Source organism: Thamnophis elegans, chromosome 3 (genome assembly GCF_009769535.1).
Source record: "Thamnophis elegans isolate rThaEle1 chromosome 3, rThaEle1.pri, whole genome shotgun sequence".
NCBI classification, from domain to species: domain Eukaryota; kingdom Metazoa; phylum Chordata; class Lepidosauria; order Squamata; family Colubridae; genus Thamnophis; species Thamnophis elegans.
Genome location: NC_045543.1, coordinates 32,497,799 through 32,512,897, shown reverse-complemented (window position 1 = coordinate 32,512,897; position 15,099 = coordinate 32,497,799). Strand labels below are relative to the sequence as shown.

The window sequence follows — 15,099 nt, the reverse complement described above, 5'->3', positions numbered from 1 at the left end:
CCGAAGCGGAGCTTTTATCTCCGGCCAGTTCTTCTCAGCTGCCTTTTTTTTTTTTGGCAGCCCCAGACAGGCTAGCCCCCCCCAGGACAAAACAAAGTTTTTTTCAAGCTAGATTTGATACGGGAGGGTACCACCCCTGTGAGATTTATGCTTTTATTACTATCTTAAATACCAGCACCATTCGTCTTAAAGACTTCTTTGTTTAAATAGACTTCAAAATGGCGATTTCTCTCCGTGGATGATTACTGGATGTACTTAGCCGGGCTTATCTTCCTGCAGACCGCTCCTTAACAAAATAAACTCTTTTTCTTTGGAAATAGAGGGGAGCGAAGCGCTGCTTACTTGTTTATTTATTATGGCACCCAGATCAAAGAAGCGTCTTGCTACAAATGTGTCTAAAGAATTTAAAGAATCTTTTTTGGAAATACAGCCTTTGTCTCCTACGCCCTCTACTGGAGAAGTTTTAACACAGGAATATCTCTTTAAAATTTTTGATGCCTTTAAGCAAGAACTTAAGGAATTTGTATTGCAACTTTATGATGATCTAAAATCTAAAGTTAATCAAATGAAGGCGAATACGTTTGCAGCCGTGTCTGCCCTGTCGGATTACTCTGCTGAAATAGAGAACAAATTGGAAAGTCTGGAGAAGGCTAATTTTGATTTGACTACCAATATTCAAATTTTACAAGAAAAAATTAGAAATAACGAAGAACAGCTTATGATGCTAAATTTTGATAGGAAGGCATTTTCAATAAGAGTCAGAGGATTCCGTGAAAAGGAGCAAGAGAATTTGAAACAGACCTTTGCTGAAGCCTTCAGCCATGCGCTGGGAAGCCCGGGACTTAACTTTGATTGGCAGATTCGGAAAATCTATCGCCAGAACTCATTGACAGCGGAACAGCGACAGCTCCCGAGGGATATAATTATACATTTCTCTACCAAAGAATCTAGAAACGCGATTGTGCAAAAGTTTCATAATAACAGTCTCCGAGTTGATGACCAGGACGTGATTGTCTTCAAAAATATACCTTCCCAGATGTTGAAAGCAAGAAGGGACTACACCTTTTTAACTAAAGAGCTTAGGAGTCAACAGATTCGATACAGATGGGAGGCCCCTGCCGGCATCACGGTTACATTTGAGAATCAAAGATTTCGTCTTAATTCTGTTTCAGAGGCTCAAGATTTCTATTGTAGGATTCTGAAGGCGGGACTTCCTGATGCGCTTGGAAGAGAGGAGAGACAAGCGGAAGGAGAAAGCAAACGGCTGGCCATGCGGCTGCAAGATGGAGGGGGTAGCCCCTCCTCCCTCGGAGAAGCAGAAGAACGCAGATCGAGAATTTAGATACTTCAAAAGACTTCCTAAAGTTGAGGACTGAATGGGGGTTTGAGACCTCTCTCCGGTAGAAAAAGTGGACTAATTTTTATCAGAAGGGAAAGCTGGGTGAAACTACTTTGAGCTAGATTCTAAAGTAACGTTAGCATAAATTTGATAGTGGTTAAAAGAATGCGGAATGATTTATGTTGTTTAAACTTTGTTAGATGGGACTATTTTAAAATAGAAGGTTAACTGACTCCTGCTGAAAGTATTATTTGAATATGATCCATGCTATTTAACTTTTATTTGAAGGGAAAGTTGGTTGTAATAGTTTTGAGTTACATTTCAAATAAACGCTAGTATAAATTTGATAGTGGTAAATATTAGACAAGCAAGAGATGAGGGTAAAATGCATGTGGAATGAACTACGTTATTTGAGGTAAATACCAGACAAGCAAGGGAAGAGGGCAAAATTTATGTTGTTTAAAGCTTATTAGAATAAGAAGCCGCTTGGGATTATTTTAAGATAACTGTAAAAAGAATGCGGAATGATTTATGTTGTTTAAACTTTGTTAGAAGCGACTACCTTAAAATAGAAGGTTAACTGATTCTTGCTGAAAGTATTATTGGAATATGTGGAATGATTTATGCTACAAATCGCTCTGAGTTATATTTTAAACAAATGGTAGTATAAATTTGATAGTGGTAAATATCAGACAAGTGGGGGATGAGGGTAAAATACATGTGGAATGAACTAAGTTATTTAAATTCTATTAGAAGGGGAAGTCGGTTGGAATTATCTTAAGATAGAAATTGATTCCTGTGTAAAGTAATATCTGATCTACGCTGCTTAACTTTACTAAGAAGGGGAAATCTGGTTAGATTATTTTGAATTACTGTTTGAAAAAGGGGTAAAGAAAGATCACTTACGTTGTTTAAATTTTACTAGAAGGGAAAGTTTGATTACTTGTCTGTAAAGTTATATTTGAATATATGGCATGAACCACGTTGCTTAAATCTTATTGGAAGGGATCATAAGGTTTAGGAAGGGAACGGGAGAGCCTACAGAAGGTCGGGGTAAATAGCAAAGAAGTAAGAGATGAGAATAAAATATAGATAGAATGATTTATACTATTTAAGCATAGATAAAGATGGGGGGCTGAGATCAACACAAAGAGTGGTCTCTTTTTTTCTTTTTTCTCTTTTCTTTTTTTCCTTTTTTTTTTCTTTCTCTGCTTTTCTTTTTTTTTTTTTTTTTTTTTTGATATATTACTTTTATTTTTTAATCCATATGTATACAAGATATTTTAGATAGAAGGTAGTGCCAGGTGTGGGCCCTGGGAAGTCGGGAGGATTAGGGATGGGGATTGTGGGGGGTGGGGTGGGGGGTGTTAATATAGTTTTAATAAGAACAAGAATGTATTTATATACGGTGGTTCTTTTTTTTTATTATTATTATTATTATTTTCCTTGGTTCACTTTACTTTTATCAGATCAAACAACATTCGAATAAAGGCATACACCAAGGAGGGAGGTAGAGGGAAGGAAGAGGGAGGAGTAAGGAAGGAGTAAGGGGAATGTAAGGAGTATGTAAGGAGGGTGTCTGGGGAGTAAGGGGAGAAGGAAGGTTTGAGGGGAAAGGGAAGTAGGAGGGGAGTGTTAGAGGGAGAAAGGAAAGTTGGAGGGGGTAGATGGGGTGTATGGAGGATGCAAGGGTTAGGTGGGGTTGTGAATGATGAGTTGTGTTTCCTTTTTATTTGTTCGTTTTATTCCCCTTTTCTTTTTTTTTCTTTTCTTATAGTAAATACCCTGTATATAAATGATTGCAAATGGAATGTGAAAATTGAATAAAATATTTTATACAAGAAGGCCATAATAGGACTAATTTTTTTTGGAAGAAGCACTATAATTCTGATAATTCTATAAAAATAACATTTTTATAGTGGTATGTTAATATACAGCAGAGATTGTTTAGGAGCATAAATGACCATTCCAGGCAATTGCTATAATAAATTGTGAGTCCATTCCTCTATTTCTCTGACCTTTTGCTTATGCCTTTCTTTATGTTCATGTAATCCATATTTTGCAGACTTTGATGGCACTATACTTTAAATAATTAATTAATATCCTGCCTTTATTATTTCTGTAAATAACATAAGGTGTCTAACTTATCTAATATTCCTCCCTCCTCCTATTGTCCCCACAACAACAACCCTGTTAGGTGTGTTGAGCTGAGAAAGAGTGACTGGCTCAAAGTCACCCAACTGGCTTTCATGTCTAAAATAGGACTAAGAACTCAGGATCTCCCAGTTTATAGCCTGGGGCCTTGTGCATACACAGCCTTTTATTTATAGCGTGACCCGACAAATGCGCGCCTGACAACAGCGCACCGACAAAATCTCAGCGCTAAAACTGCGACGTCGACAGCACGCTCACAAAGGCGCATCGACAAAAGAGCGCCGACAGAAGTGTGATTACGGTTAAGGTTAGGGTAAGAGTAAGGGTAAGGGTTAGGTTTAGGGTTAGGGTTAGGTTCAGGATTAGGTGTAGGGTTTGGTTTAGGGTTAGGTTTAGAGCGCGCTTCTGTCGGCGCGCTGTTGTTGGTGTGCTTCTGCGCTCATTCATCAGCGCGATTTCGAACTCTTGGTTTTCTCGCTGCGGTTTCGTCGGCGTATTTTTGTCGAGCGCGCATTTGTCGGTGTACCTATTTATAGACAATGAGAGGCAGAGAGCCTTTTTTCCTCATTTTTCTCCCTGAGGATCAAGGTCCGGAGAACAGAATTTTCAAGGCATCCCACTTACCCTGCTGCTATTTTTAATATTTAATTTCATCATGTCCTCTTGTTTTAAATCTTACTTTTTTATTTATTTCTAGTTATTCTCTTCAGGATTTGTGGAATCGGAAGAACAGAACCCTGAGGATCTTAATAAAAGGTTTGATGTGGCTTCAGTAGTGGATGAAATAAAGAGAGGAAGGAAGCTGGTAAGACATTTTTCATTTTTTAAAATTCTATATCAGAATTACTTAAAATAATTTATTTTCACATTAAGCATTTGGAATGTCCAAATATGAAATGATATTAAATATTATAATATGAACCAATAATCTACTAAGTCCCCCATCTCATTGATAGAAAGACTTTTGATCCTACTGCTGTTTTCTCCCCCATTTTAAAATACTGGGAGAGTAAAAAGGGTTTTGGGGGGGAATTGACAGAGAAAAATGAATAAAAATAATTCAGTTAACCTCCCTGCAGAGGAGCAGTGTTATTTAATTGAACTAGAAAGCACAAATCTTTAGGGAGCCCCAGTTACACAGTCTGTCATCATGAGTAGCAATTAAACAAAATAAGTTTAACAGCCCCGTTCCAATAACAACTATTTGCTGTCTGAAAGCATTGAGGCAAATACTTTCTCTTATTTAATCCATTTCAGGTCAGGATATTAGTAAATACAATTCCCATGTGGTTTCATATTCTTGTTACAAAGCAGAGATTACACTTTACTCTAAGTGGTTTAGTTTAAACAGAATCACAGCACAGAAGCCAGCATGTGATGGGTGATGGAGAAGTAAATGGGTCTAATGACACTTCCTAGCTTTATAAACTGTAGTTTAAAAAGTGGTTTCGATTTGTTTCCATACAGATGTGCAGTTGGTGTCACCAGAGGGGAGCAACCATTGGCTGTGAGATCAAAAGCTGCCGCAGAACCTACCATTATGTTTGTGCCGTGTGTGATGATGCTTCAACAGAAACAGATGAAACGCGAGGCCTCTACCGGTATATAATCAGATGTTTTCTAAAACCTATTTTAAGATACTTTTCAACATAACTTATTTATATTTTAAAATTATCTGAATGGCAAAAAAAAGAAAGAAAAAAGGATTTATCTAATGGGTGTATATTACCCATGAACCCAAATGTCTCAGAATATCTTAGCGAAAACCAGTAAAAAAAATTGTTCTCTGTAAACTCAGAAGCTGACCCACTATAATCTTCCATTTTTTATAAAAGTGATTTGTTCCAGCTATTGAATTTAGAAACAAGATGGCAAAAATCAAGACGTTTTATTATCTACAATGCTTAGAAATACAGAAAGGACTATAGGTCTGTGTTGTGGCCTAGCAGGAGCCTTGGAGCTGCCACCAGACTCCGACAGCGAGGGGCCCTATGAGTCGGCCTGGAGGATGTGGAGGACCCTGGACAGGCTTCCGACTCTGAGCAGGGCGCAGAGAGACTGGTTGGCCACTAGGTGGCGCCTGAGCCTTGGACCAGTGGGGAGGAGACAAGGGAGAGTGATCCAGAAACCAGCAGTGAGTTGTTCCTGGATGCACGCCATCGAGAATCTACTCGGCGTCAGGAACAATTACGCAATTACAGGAGGTAATTGCGCTCAGCTGGTGGTCATTAGGCTCCTCTCCAGACTATAAAAGCTACTTGTGCACACGGCCCTCTTTGTAGAAGTCAACGCAGGATTGAATGTCGGAGGAAAGGACTATGAGCTTGGCAGGCTGGATTGCTGCCAAGCCTTATCTGTGTTTATTGCTGCCTGAGTTTGTCTGAGTTGCTGCCAAGGTCCTTATCTGTTTGTTATGCTTGGCTTTCAGCCACCAAGGTTTTGGTGTTTTGCTAATTAAAGTACATTCCAGTTAAGCTTGTCTCGGCATTCGTTACTGCCGAGGAGAGGGTCAGAACAGGTCTGTGTGCTATAGAAGAATAAATACTCAATAATCAGTTGAGTGGGAAAGTATTGCTATATCATTCATGTTTTCCCTTAAGCTTGGGATTGCTAGGATTGTGGCAGGAAAAGATAGAGACTATTGAATTATCAAGATGCCTTCTGAAACATTTTGAAAGCTATCTTAGTTCTGAATATATATTCTTTAGGTTAGGATGAAGCTGACTTTTTGTAGCAATTACTCACTTTACTCACTACAGAAAAATGAATCCAGAGTGTGAGAACTTCTAAGCTAGCCTGGTATGAGAAGCCGGGATTGCTTATTGAATTCCAGTACAGTTAATGCAGGTGGGCTTCCACAACAGAGGTCTATTCCCAAAGACTTGAGGAAGGCCCATAGTGAGTCATAGAAAAAAGGAAATACTTGATAAGTAGAATTGCATTTATCTAATTAAAATAATTGAGAGGTAACTAAATTTTATTTTTACCCAAAGACCAATTCAAAAGATTGAACAGATTACTATGAAAACATAATGAAAAGATACGAGTGGTGAAGGATAAAGAAATACAAAACTGCTCAAACAATGTACTACATTAAATGATCCAGTCTATAAATCAGCAATGCGTAGCTATTTTCAAAGCCCACATTCAGCAATATCCGTAGAACAGAATTTAACCATCCATCTGCAGATTTCCAGGGAATAAATCAACCGGTAGAAAAGTACATTCTCTCATCTGACCTACAAGGATCTCAAAAGAATTATTAAATCAGCCCAGTGAAATGGGGAGTACTGTGAAATGTGCATGGCTCAGATTCTTTTGAACTGGAGATTTATTATATCTTGCCTCAATAATCATTGGTGAGAAGGCATCAAATCTGGCTAAAGAGAGGTTTCCTGGCATGATACACATATATTAATAAAGCTAGAATAAATGTATTCTGGTCAGACCTTCATTATAACAATGGGGAATGGAGATGAGCATTAAAAATACATTGATTTATGGTAACTTCAGATAAGTATTCTGTCAGAGTTCCAAGTATCATGCAGAATTAAATCAGAGTCCAAGGCAAAACTATCCTTAAAGTTCCAATTTAATAAGTCAGACATCTTGGTACATCTGTGGATAGTTTTGCCTTGGACTCTGATTTAATTCTGTATGATACTTGGAACGCTGACATTATATCAAATCTCCTTTTAAAATAAATCACCAGCACCCCGGCAACGGGGGCTGGTGAAGGGGTGCTGGTTCCCAACACTGACCGGGCAGCATAAAATATCTGTGAACAATTATGAGAAAGCCTTTTGAGATAAGAAGCTGAGATGAGATGCTTCTCTGCAAATCTTCAAAGGTGAAGGAATTTCTGTTTCAAGATTTATTGCATCTGGGAAGAGGCACAGCCTGAGGGAGATGGAATGGAGGGGGCTGGAGAGGCTTATTCTCCACACAACTAGAGGATGGCCAGAAGGTCTGATGAATGGAGATCCCAGCCACCCTCATGCAGTCATCTCTGATTGGCTTCCCGTGCATGCTCCCCCTCTTTCCCCCCAGCCAAGGCTTGGAAAAAAAAACTAGTGGAGATTTTAACTCCTTCCAAACAGCGATAAATGAAATGAACCAATATCCTGCAACTGAGTTGAAGACAGATTCCCTATCAAAATGGGAAATGCAACCCAGCCAGCAAGAAGGGATTTGGCCAGCATCTTTCACTTGCCAGCCACCGGAAATTGGGCTGCAGCTTGTGAATGAAGCACCACCAAATTGGGCTTTCTTCCCAGAATATGGATGGAAAAGATGCCAGTGGGCACCTCCTTGGCCATCAACATGGGAAAATCCTCCAAGCCAGAAGAGGGGGCCTTGGCACATAAACCCCCCTAGCCAGCCATCATTGGGTCAACTACAACCTGTGAATCAGGCAACCCCGGGATGGGTCTTAACCCCAGGTCATGGATGGAAGGGATGCCAGTGGGCACCTGCCCTCCCTCAGCAGATGGCACCATGGCAGATAACTGGGCAGTGGCCAACCGAGGGATTGACCTCCTCACCAGTTCCAGTCTCCCCTGCAATGCCCCAATTGGTTCTTACCCCACCTTCCTATAGAGAAAGGTTCTCAACAATGGAAGAAGGGATTACCAAGGGGGAAGCTACAGGATTGATAGCAGAACAATGTGCTGAGGCAGTTCCTAAGTTTAGAGATGTAACTAGGTTCCTCCCCTTGTGGGGGCCAATAAAATGCCACCATTGCTGTCAATTTGGCCACAGAGCGTCAAGAGTGCTTGGCTCCAGCCCCAATGCCACAACCTTGCGCACCAACTGCCACGGTGGTAAACAGAAGGCCCCAGATGCCACCAGAAAAGAGTCATCTGAGCCAACAACCTCTGGAAGAGGATCTCCAACTTAATGTGACAGAGTCCTACCCAGGGGGAGGCCTCGAAGGAGGGAAAGAGCAAACAACCTCTGGAAGAGGATCCCCAACCTAAGGTGAGGAAGAGTCCTACCAATGGAGAGGCCTCGTAGGAAGAAAATGCTGAAGATGACCCAATGGTGAATGCACCCATCCACCCTTTTGCCTTCCAAGTCAACCTCCAAGTACCTGAGACGGGGGTGGAAGGGGAAGTTGAAGCAGTTGTGGACACTGGTTGTACTCGATGCTTAATCAGCATGTCGATTGTCAAGCAACTAGGCATAAGCACAAGACCTCTAGCCTGTCCCATTCGGGTTGAGCAGGTAGATGAAATGCTAATTGGAAGGGCCCAAGCCACGCTAGTAACTGAACTGGTGAAGTTACAAGTGGGCCGATACTATGCGCTTCTCAGATTCATTGTGGCTCCAGAGATGCTGGGAAAAATAATCTTGGGCTTGCATGGCTTGACAAGTGGAAGCCTACGATAAAGTGGGAAGATGGTGGTAGGAAATTGATGATTGCGTTTGAGCTGCTACCACCGGTGGAGGAAAAGGGCCAGCCAGGGATGGTTGAATCCAAGAGCCCAAAACCTGCAGCACCTGCAGCAGAGACAAAAACCCCAGGGGTCTAACAAGTACCAAAAAACTTGTTGGGGGATGCTTTGTCGAAAAAACCGCAGTACGACAGTAACCGAAGCCAGGATAAGCTGATGACAGCTATGAAATTGGCGCTCCCAACAGACCAGTGGCTCAACAATAACCAGGAATTCCTAACGATGGAAAATGGATTAGCTTGGAAGGGGTCCAAACTGTATGTCCCCGTGGGGTTGAGGCTGGAAGTTCTACAGCGAAGCCATGAGGCGGAACTAGGAGGCCACTTTGGATTCCTAAAAACACTCCACCTCACCAGGCATCAATTTTGGTGGCCAAAGATGAAAGCAGAGGTGGAAGATTACATAAAAAGCTGTGCTACTTGCACAACGATGAAACCACTGCCGGAGAAGTCCCCTGGACTGCTACAACAAGTGGCCAGCCCTAACTGTATTATTCTTCTGGTGTGAACACTGATTGTCATCTGCTTATTTATCTATCATCTATCTATCTATCTATCTATCTATCTATCTATCTATCTATCTATCTATCTATCTATCTATCTATCTACCTACCTATCTATCTATCTATCTATCTATGAAAAAAATCCTGATTACTCATTGATCTTTGCTAAATCTTTATAAAAATGAAAATATTTGCTTCTATAAGTTTATTTCTTTTTATGTTCCTCTATTAGCCTGTTCTGCCGAAATCACATTCCAGCCAAGAGATCCAGTGTTTATGGTATGTACTTAGGGAATGTGTTCAAATCTGCTTCTGCCTTAGCAAGGCTTCTGAAGTACATTTTAGAAAAATATACCCATTGTTGCAACACTCCTTGCCATTCTTCCATGAAAACGACCAGGGCACTGAGGTGGTGGTGGTTTGAATATGAGCTTAATTTCTTTATTTGTTCAATCACATTTGTACGGCTGCCAATCTTACACAGTGAGTCTGGGCAATGTACATAGTTATAATCAAGTATCTAAAACAGTGTTTCTCAACCTTGGCAACTTGAAGATGTCTGGACTTCAACTCCCAGAATTCCCCAGCCAGCGATGCTGGCTGGGGAATTCTGGGAGTTGAAGTCCAGACATCTTCAAGTTGCCAAGGTTGAGAAACACTGATCTAAAACCATTAAAACAATGAAGTTGAATTAACATAAAGTTGAATTAACATAAAAACAAAAAATAAAATGGCAGGAAAATATATGGAGCGTGTTACTCTCATACAACCATCTTAACAGTCTGGCATAATTAATACTAATAATATTAATAATTAATAACAGTCTTATTCCCCAATCTGCTTTAAATGACTCCATATATTATTTATTGTTCACATATGTACGAAGCTCTGGAGACTATCCCTAATTCTGTAGAGCAGGGCCTGGACATCTAAGTACTGACTGAAACCATTATTGAAAGCAGTTGCTGCTTCTAACTTTTGGTAATATCTACCATTTACATGCCCGTTTACATATATTTGTGTCCCAATATTTTAGATTTTCATTCTGTTTACACACATGGAAAGCCACCTTTTGCCTGGTTTCTTACATATTATAAGTTGCGGGTACTCTCCTTGCTTCTTGATTCAGTCTCTTTTTCCATGCCTCAAGCAGTCACTTTTGGGAAGATGTTTGTCAAAGGGAGCTACAGGATGACAACCTTAACAAACATAATTCAATGTGTTTACATCAGTTAGAACTTAATTTAGGAGTTAAATTCCTTAGATCTCATGAATCTGCTAGGATTTCTTTCTGGTTTTTGTCTTGAAGTATTATAAGAGATATCTCGTTACTTTATTTTCTAGATGAAAACAATGAGACGGCAATGCCCCTGGTCCTAACAGAATCTTCCTCCACTACTACCACGATGGTAATGAAGTTGCCTTTTCAGTGTCTCAGTGAGACATTTCTAAAACTTTTAAGAAGCCACACTTCGTCACCATCTTCCGTTGTGACTCAGGCACACATGGCCCCCACCCTGTAGGGGCAGAATTTCAGGTTCTTAGAGCATCTCAAATACATTTTGTTTTTATTTTGACATGTGTCATTTTCTGACTGATAACTGCCGCTACTGCTACATCGCTAGAGATTGATATGCTTGTTGAAAATAGAGCTGTTAAGCATAGTACTAGACCCACCCCCATTAAATGCTATTTCGGCATGCTGCTCCTGGGCTTATTGGCCTACGGATGTACGTCAGATTCCCACCACCCAGCACCAGTTCAGGGGATCCTCCCCCCCCCCGGGGGGGAGGGAGAGAGAGGGAAAGTGAGGGAAAGAGAGATAGGCAGAGAATGGGGGAGAAGACAAAGAGGGTGGGAAAGAATGGGGAAGAGAGAGGAAGGGAAAGAAAGAAAGGCAGACAGAGAGAGGGGGAGAGGGAGAGGGAAAAGAGAGAGACAGAGAGAAAGAGGGAGAGGGGTAAAGAGGGAAAGACAGGAAAGAGGGAAAGAGACAGACAAGAGACAGAGAGGGGTGAGAGAAAGGGAGAGAAGGAGGGAATGAGAAACACAGGGAGGGGGGGAAGTGAAAGAGAGGGAAAGAGAAACAGGCAGAGAGAGGGAGATAAAGGGGGAGGAGAAAGGGAGGGAGGGAAAGAGAGGGAGGGAAAGAGAGGGAGGGAAAGAGAGGGAGGGAAAGAGGGAAGAGAAAGACAGAAAGAATGGGAGGGAGGGAAAGAGAGAAAGGGAGGGAGAGAAAGGGGGAAAGAAATGATATTACAAAAGTTATTTTCTTTTTTAATGTTGCTAAACGTAATATTTCAAAAGCAGAAAAAAATGAAGGGGCATAAAATGTATTTATCCCATTTTTCTTAGAACAATTAGCTGAACTCTGCCTTGTTTTTCATTATTTTAGATAGTAAAACCTCAATATTCAGGTTAAATTGCCATGTTGGCACTTTGCAATAAATGTGTTTTGGGTTGCAGTTTAGGCACTTGGTCTCTAAAAGGTTCGCCATCACTGCCCTATTCTTAGTCTAAGAAAAGCTGATAATCTGAGCTGTCACATTCTGAAAATTTAACAATTTATTTCTCTACTTTTTTTACTTGGAAGTAATTCTTACAGTATCTTTTTGTTTTAATTTTGGTAGTATGTATGCTGGTACTGCCATCCTGTGTTGTAAGTTTTAAAACTTTTTGTTTTACTATGTGAGCACTTCTGGGGGATTTTTAGTATAAAAGTTTTATTATTAAAACAATTTAGGACCAAAACATTTTTAAAAACTTGTAAAAGTCATTATAAACAATATTTACTGTAAGAAATCTGTAATGATTTTACTAATAAATGAGATATGAGTAGGTATAATTTTATAGTATAGATACTTGGGAAGAATTTAGTTTGAGACTTGACTTTGTTAAAAATGAATATATAGCGATAGGAGTTATATCAGTAATCCGGGCCATTTATAACGGTGCTATTTTAAATCAAATATTGGCAGAATGGTGAGACAATTGGGGAAGAGAACATGGAAGTCATCAGTGAAAAACATGACCAAACCAAAGGTAAAAACATGGGCTATATTTGTCATTTGTTAGAATTCCTAATATAGGGGTGATGGTTGTTATTTATTTCTGTCCTAAGGCAGTTTATGCAACTTTCTCACCTTTCCAATCACAAGTATAGTTATAGATAGCATCTCCTTACTTAGAGGTGATTCTTCAATTGTCCATTAATGGAGAATTATGGAGATGATGTTCTTCATTTCTGCATAGAAATCTGTAATATGAAAGAGTTGAGCTATTTGGCTCAAACAAGATGAAGCTGAGATGTTTGGATGGGGATGGTGGTGTTTCCCTTGAAGAAGCATGTCTAAACAACACTGGGTTGGTCCAGCTTTTTTGGCATGTGGGTTAATGGCTCAAAAGCCTCCTGCTAATGGGAGGAGAATTTCCATCTGGGAAGATTTTGCTGGATTCAGTCAATAGTTTCAACTTAATTATTTCTATTCCTAATTGCCTCCTTGTAATAAAAGCCTAAACCTCTAAAACCTTAAAAGGCATGCTTCAGGTCTGTCTACAAGGGAGGGTGATCTGGGGTTCCTTGGAGGGTGTTATGGTGTCATTCCCCAGAGATTTGTCCTGCCCCAACCTTTCTTGCTTTCTACAAGATCTTAAAAACCTGGGTTGGTTGGCTAGCTTGGAGACTGGGTTATACAGTTGAGCTTGTATCTTGTTTAAGTTGATGGTTTTGCTTGATTTGTTTTTAATCTCAGCATCTATATTTGTTACCTATTTAATAATCTTTTGTCTTTTTTAATTTCTGCTAGTTACCTAGAGTCCTATGTTTTATTTTGTTTATACATTCATTCATTCATTCATTGAATGAGAAAAAGAAAACAAAATAATGAAATAAAATCAGAAGTTCAGGCGTTGCCTTTTGGCTGTTTCATTTAGAAACCATCCTGTTGATCTCTTTGAGAGGAATATTCCTGATGCTTCTTCAACACCACACCACCACCCTTTTCCTCATGCTTTCTGCCTTGGAAATAATTGTTACTGGACAGTGCTTCACTGTGCCAGATGAACCTGAAATTAAAAATATAAAGTGCACATCATTGTATTTCTCTTTCCACAGAAAGGATAGAATTTTTAAAGAAGTGTAAGCAGGCTGGGCTTCTGAATGAAATATTTGAGGAAATGTTGAATATTGTTCGCCTGGCACAGGAAAAGCTGATGGACGACAATACTTCAGAAGCAGGTATTGTAAAGAATGTGGAATTCTCAATTGTCTGAGATCTCATATCCGACAGGTTTGATCCTAAGACTACTGTTGGATCACCTCCCAGTCTTCACTTCTCAGAGGTAAAAGTTTCTGGTTCCTTTGCAGTTTCCAATCCTCTGTCATCTTTCTCCTATGAATGCTTCCCAGTTTGGTCTAAATAATTCTTACGGCGTTTATCTGCTAATCATGCGTATGAGAAAGATCTTAGAACAGTGGTTGACTGCAAACTAAATATAATTCAATGGAGTGAGATGGATTAAAAATGCAAATGCAATGTTAATTTGCATCAAAATAATTGTTTTCCAAATCACAGGAGTAAATAGTTCTGCTTTATTTTTCATTGGTCAGTTTCCCTTAATACCCACAACAAGGATTGCTGGAACTATCATCACACTAAGTAGAATGGCCACATGGATGTTTCACTTAACAACCACTTGACTTAGTAATACTTACTGATCCTTGTTATGGCTGTTAAGTGAGAACCTGTGGTTCTCCTATGCCTTCTTTCCTTTTGAAGATTGCTTCACCAATTTTGTGGAAGGCCTTTGCCTCAGTGGTGGGTTTCAAATTTTTTAACTACTGGTTCTGTGGATGTGGCTAGGTGGGGGGCATGTGACTGAGTGGGCGTGGCCTACTTGACATCATTCACATGCCCCCCACCTAGCCACGCCCACAGAACCATGAAAATTTGTTTTGCCAGCTGGGAGGCTAGCAAAGAAGCCTCCGTTTCCCACTGCCCCAGCTCTCGGTGGGAGGAGGCAAGGATGCTGGCCGGTGCTCGCTTCCCTTACCGCTCAACGCCGCTCACACCTTCACTGCTTTCCCAGCCAGCCGCCAGCCACCAGGCTAAGCAGCGCAGGTGGGGCCCGGGCTGCAGATGGCAGGGAGGGGGAGGTAATGCTCCATCTCACGGGGGCGAGTGGTGGTGAGCAGTAAGGGAAGCACCGGCCAGCATCCCTGCCTCCTTCCTTTGAAAGCTGCAGCAGTGGGGAAACTGAGGCTTCTTTGCCAGCCTCCCAGCTGATCTATCCCATCCAGCTTCCCTACACAGACACACACACACACACAACATGCTTGCTGTGGCACGAGGTGAGTGCAGCCGGGGAGAAATCAGGGGGAGGGGGAGGAGAAAGCCAAGCTTCTGCTAGGGACAGCCTCCTTCCCCTCCCCGATTTCTCCCTGGCCCGTGCTCACCTCACATCAGACTGAGGCAAGCAAGGCGACTCTCAAAGAGAATGAAGCGGGGCCCAATGCTTCTTCCAACAGCTGAGGAAGGAAGAGGACCCGAGGAGACCTCGGCTGTTGGAAGAAGAGCCTGCTTTGTTCTCTCTGAGAGCTGCCTTGCAAAATGTCAGAAAATTCCCCAATTGTTTGAGTTGCCTTAAAG

The 15,099-nt window shown here is 40.9% G+C and overlaps 1 protein-coding gene across 1 annotated transcript in view; it reads left to right on the top strand.

Annotated features, from left to right (window-relative positions):
* The window catches only part of SETDB2 (SET domain bifurcated histone lysine methyltransferase 2), a 54,013-nt gene that overhangs the window by 35,879 nt on the left and 3,035 nt on the right, over positions 1-15,099 (top strand). The window contains exons 15-20 of the mRNA XM_032213041.1: positions 4,191-4,298; positions 4,961-5,094; positions 9,684-9,730; positions 10,796-10,860; positions 12,430-12,493; positions 13,566-13,688. Coding sequence (XP_032068932.1) covers positions 4,191-4,298; positions 4,961-5,094; positions 9,684-9,730; positions 10,796-10,860; positions 12,430-12,493; positions 13,566-13,688 — 541 coding nt within the window. The remainder of the gene's footprint in view (positions 1-4,190; positions 4,299-4,960; positions 5,095-9,683; positions 9,731-10,795; positions 10,861-12,429; positions 12,494-13,565; positions 13,689-15,099) is intronic.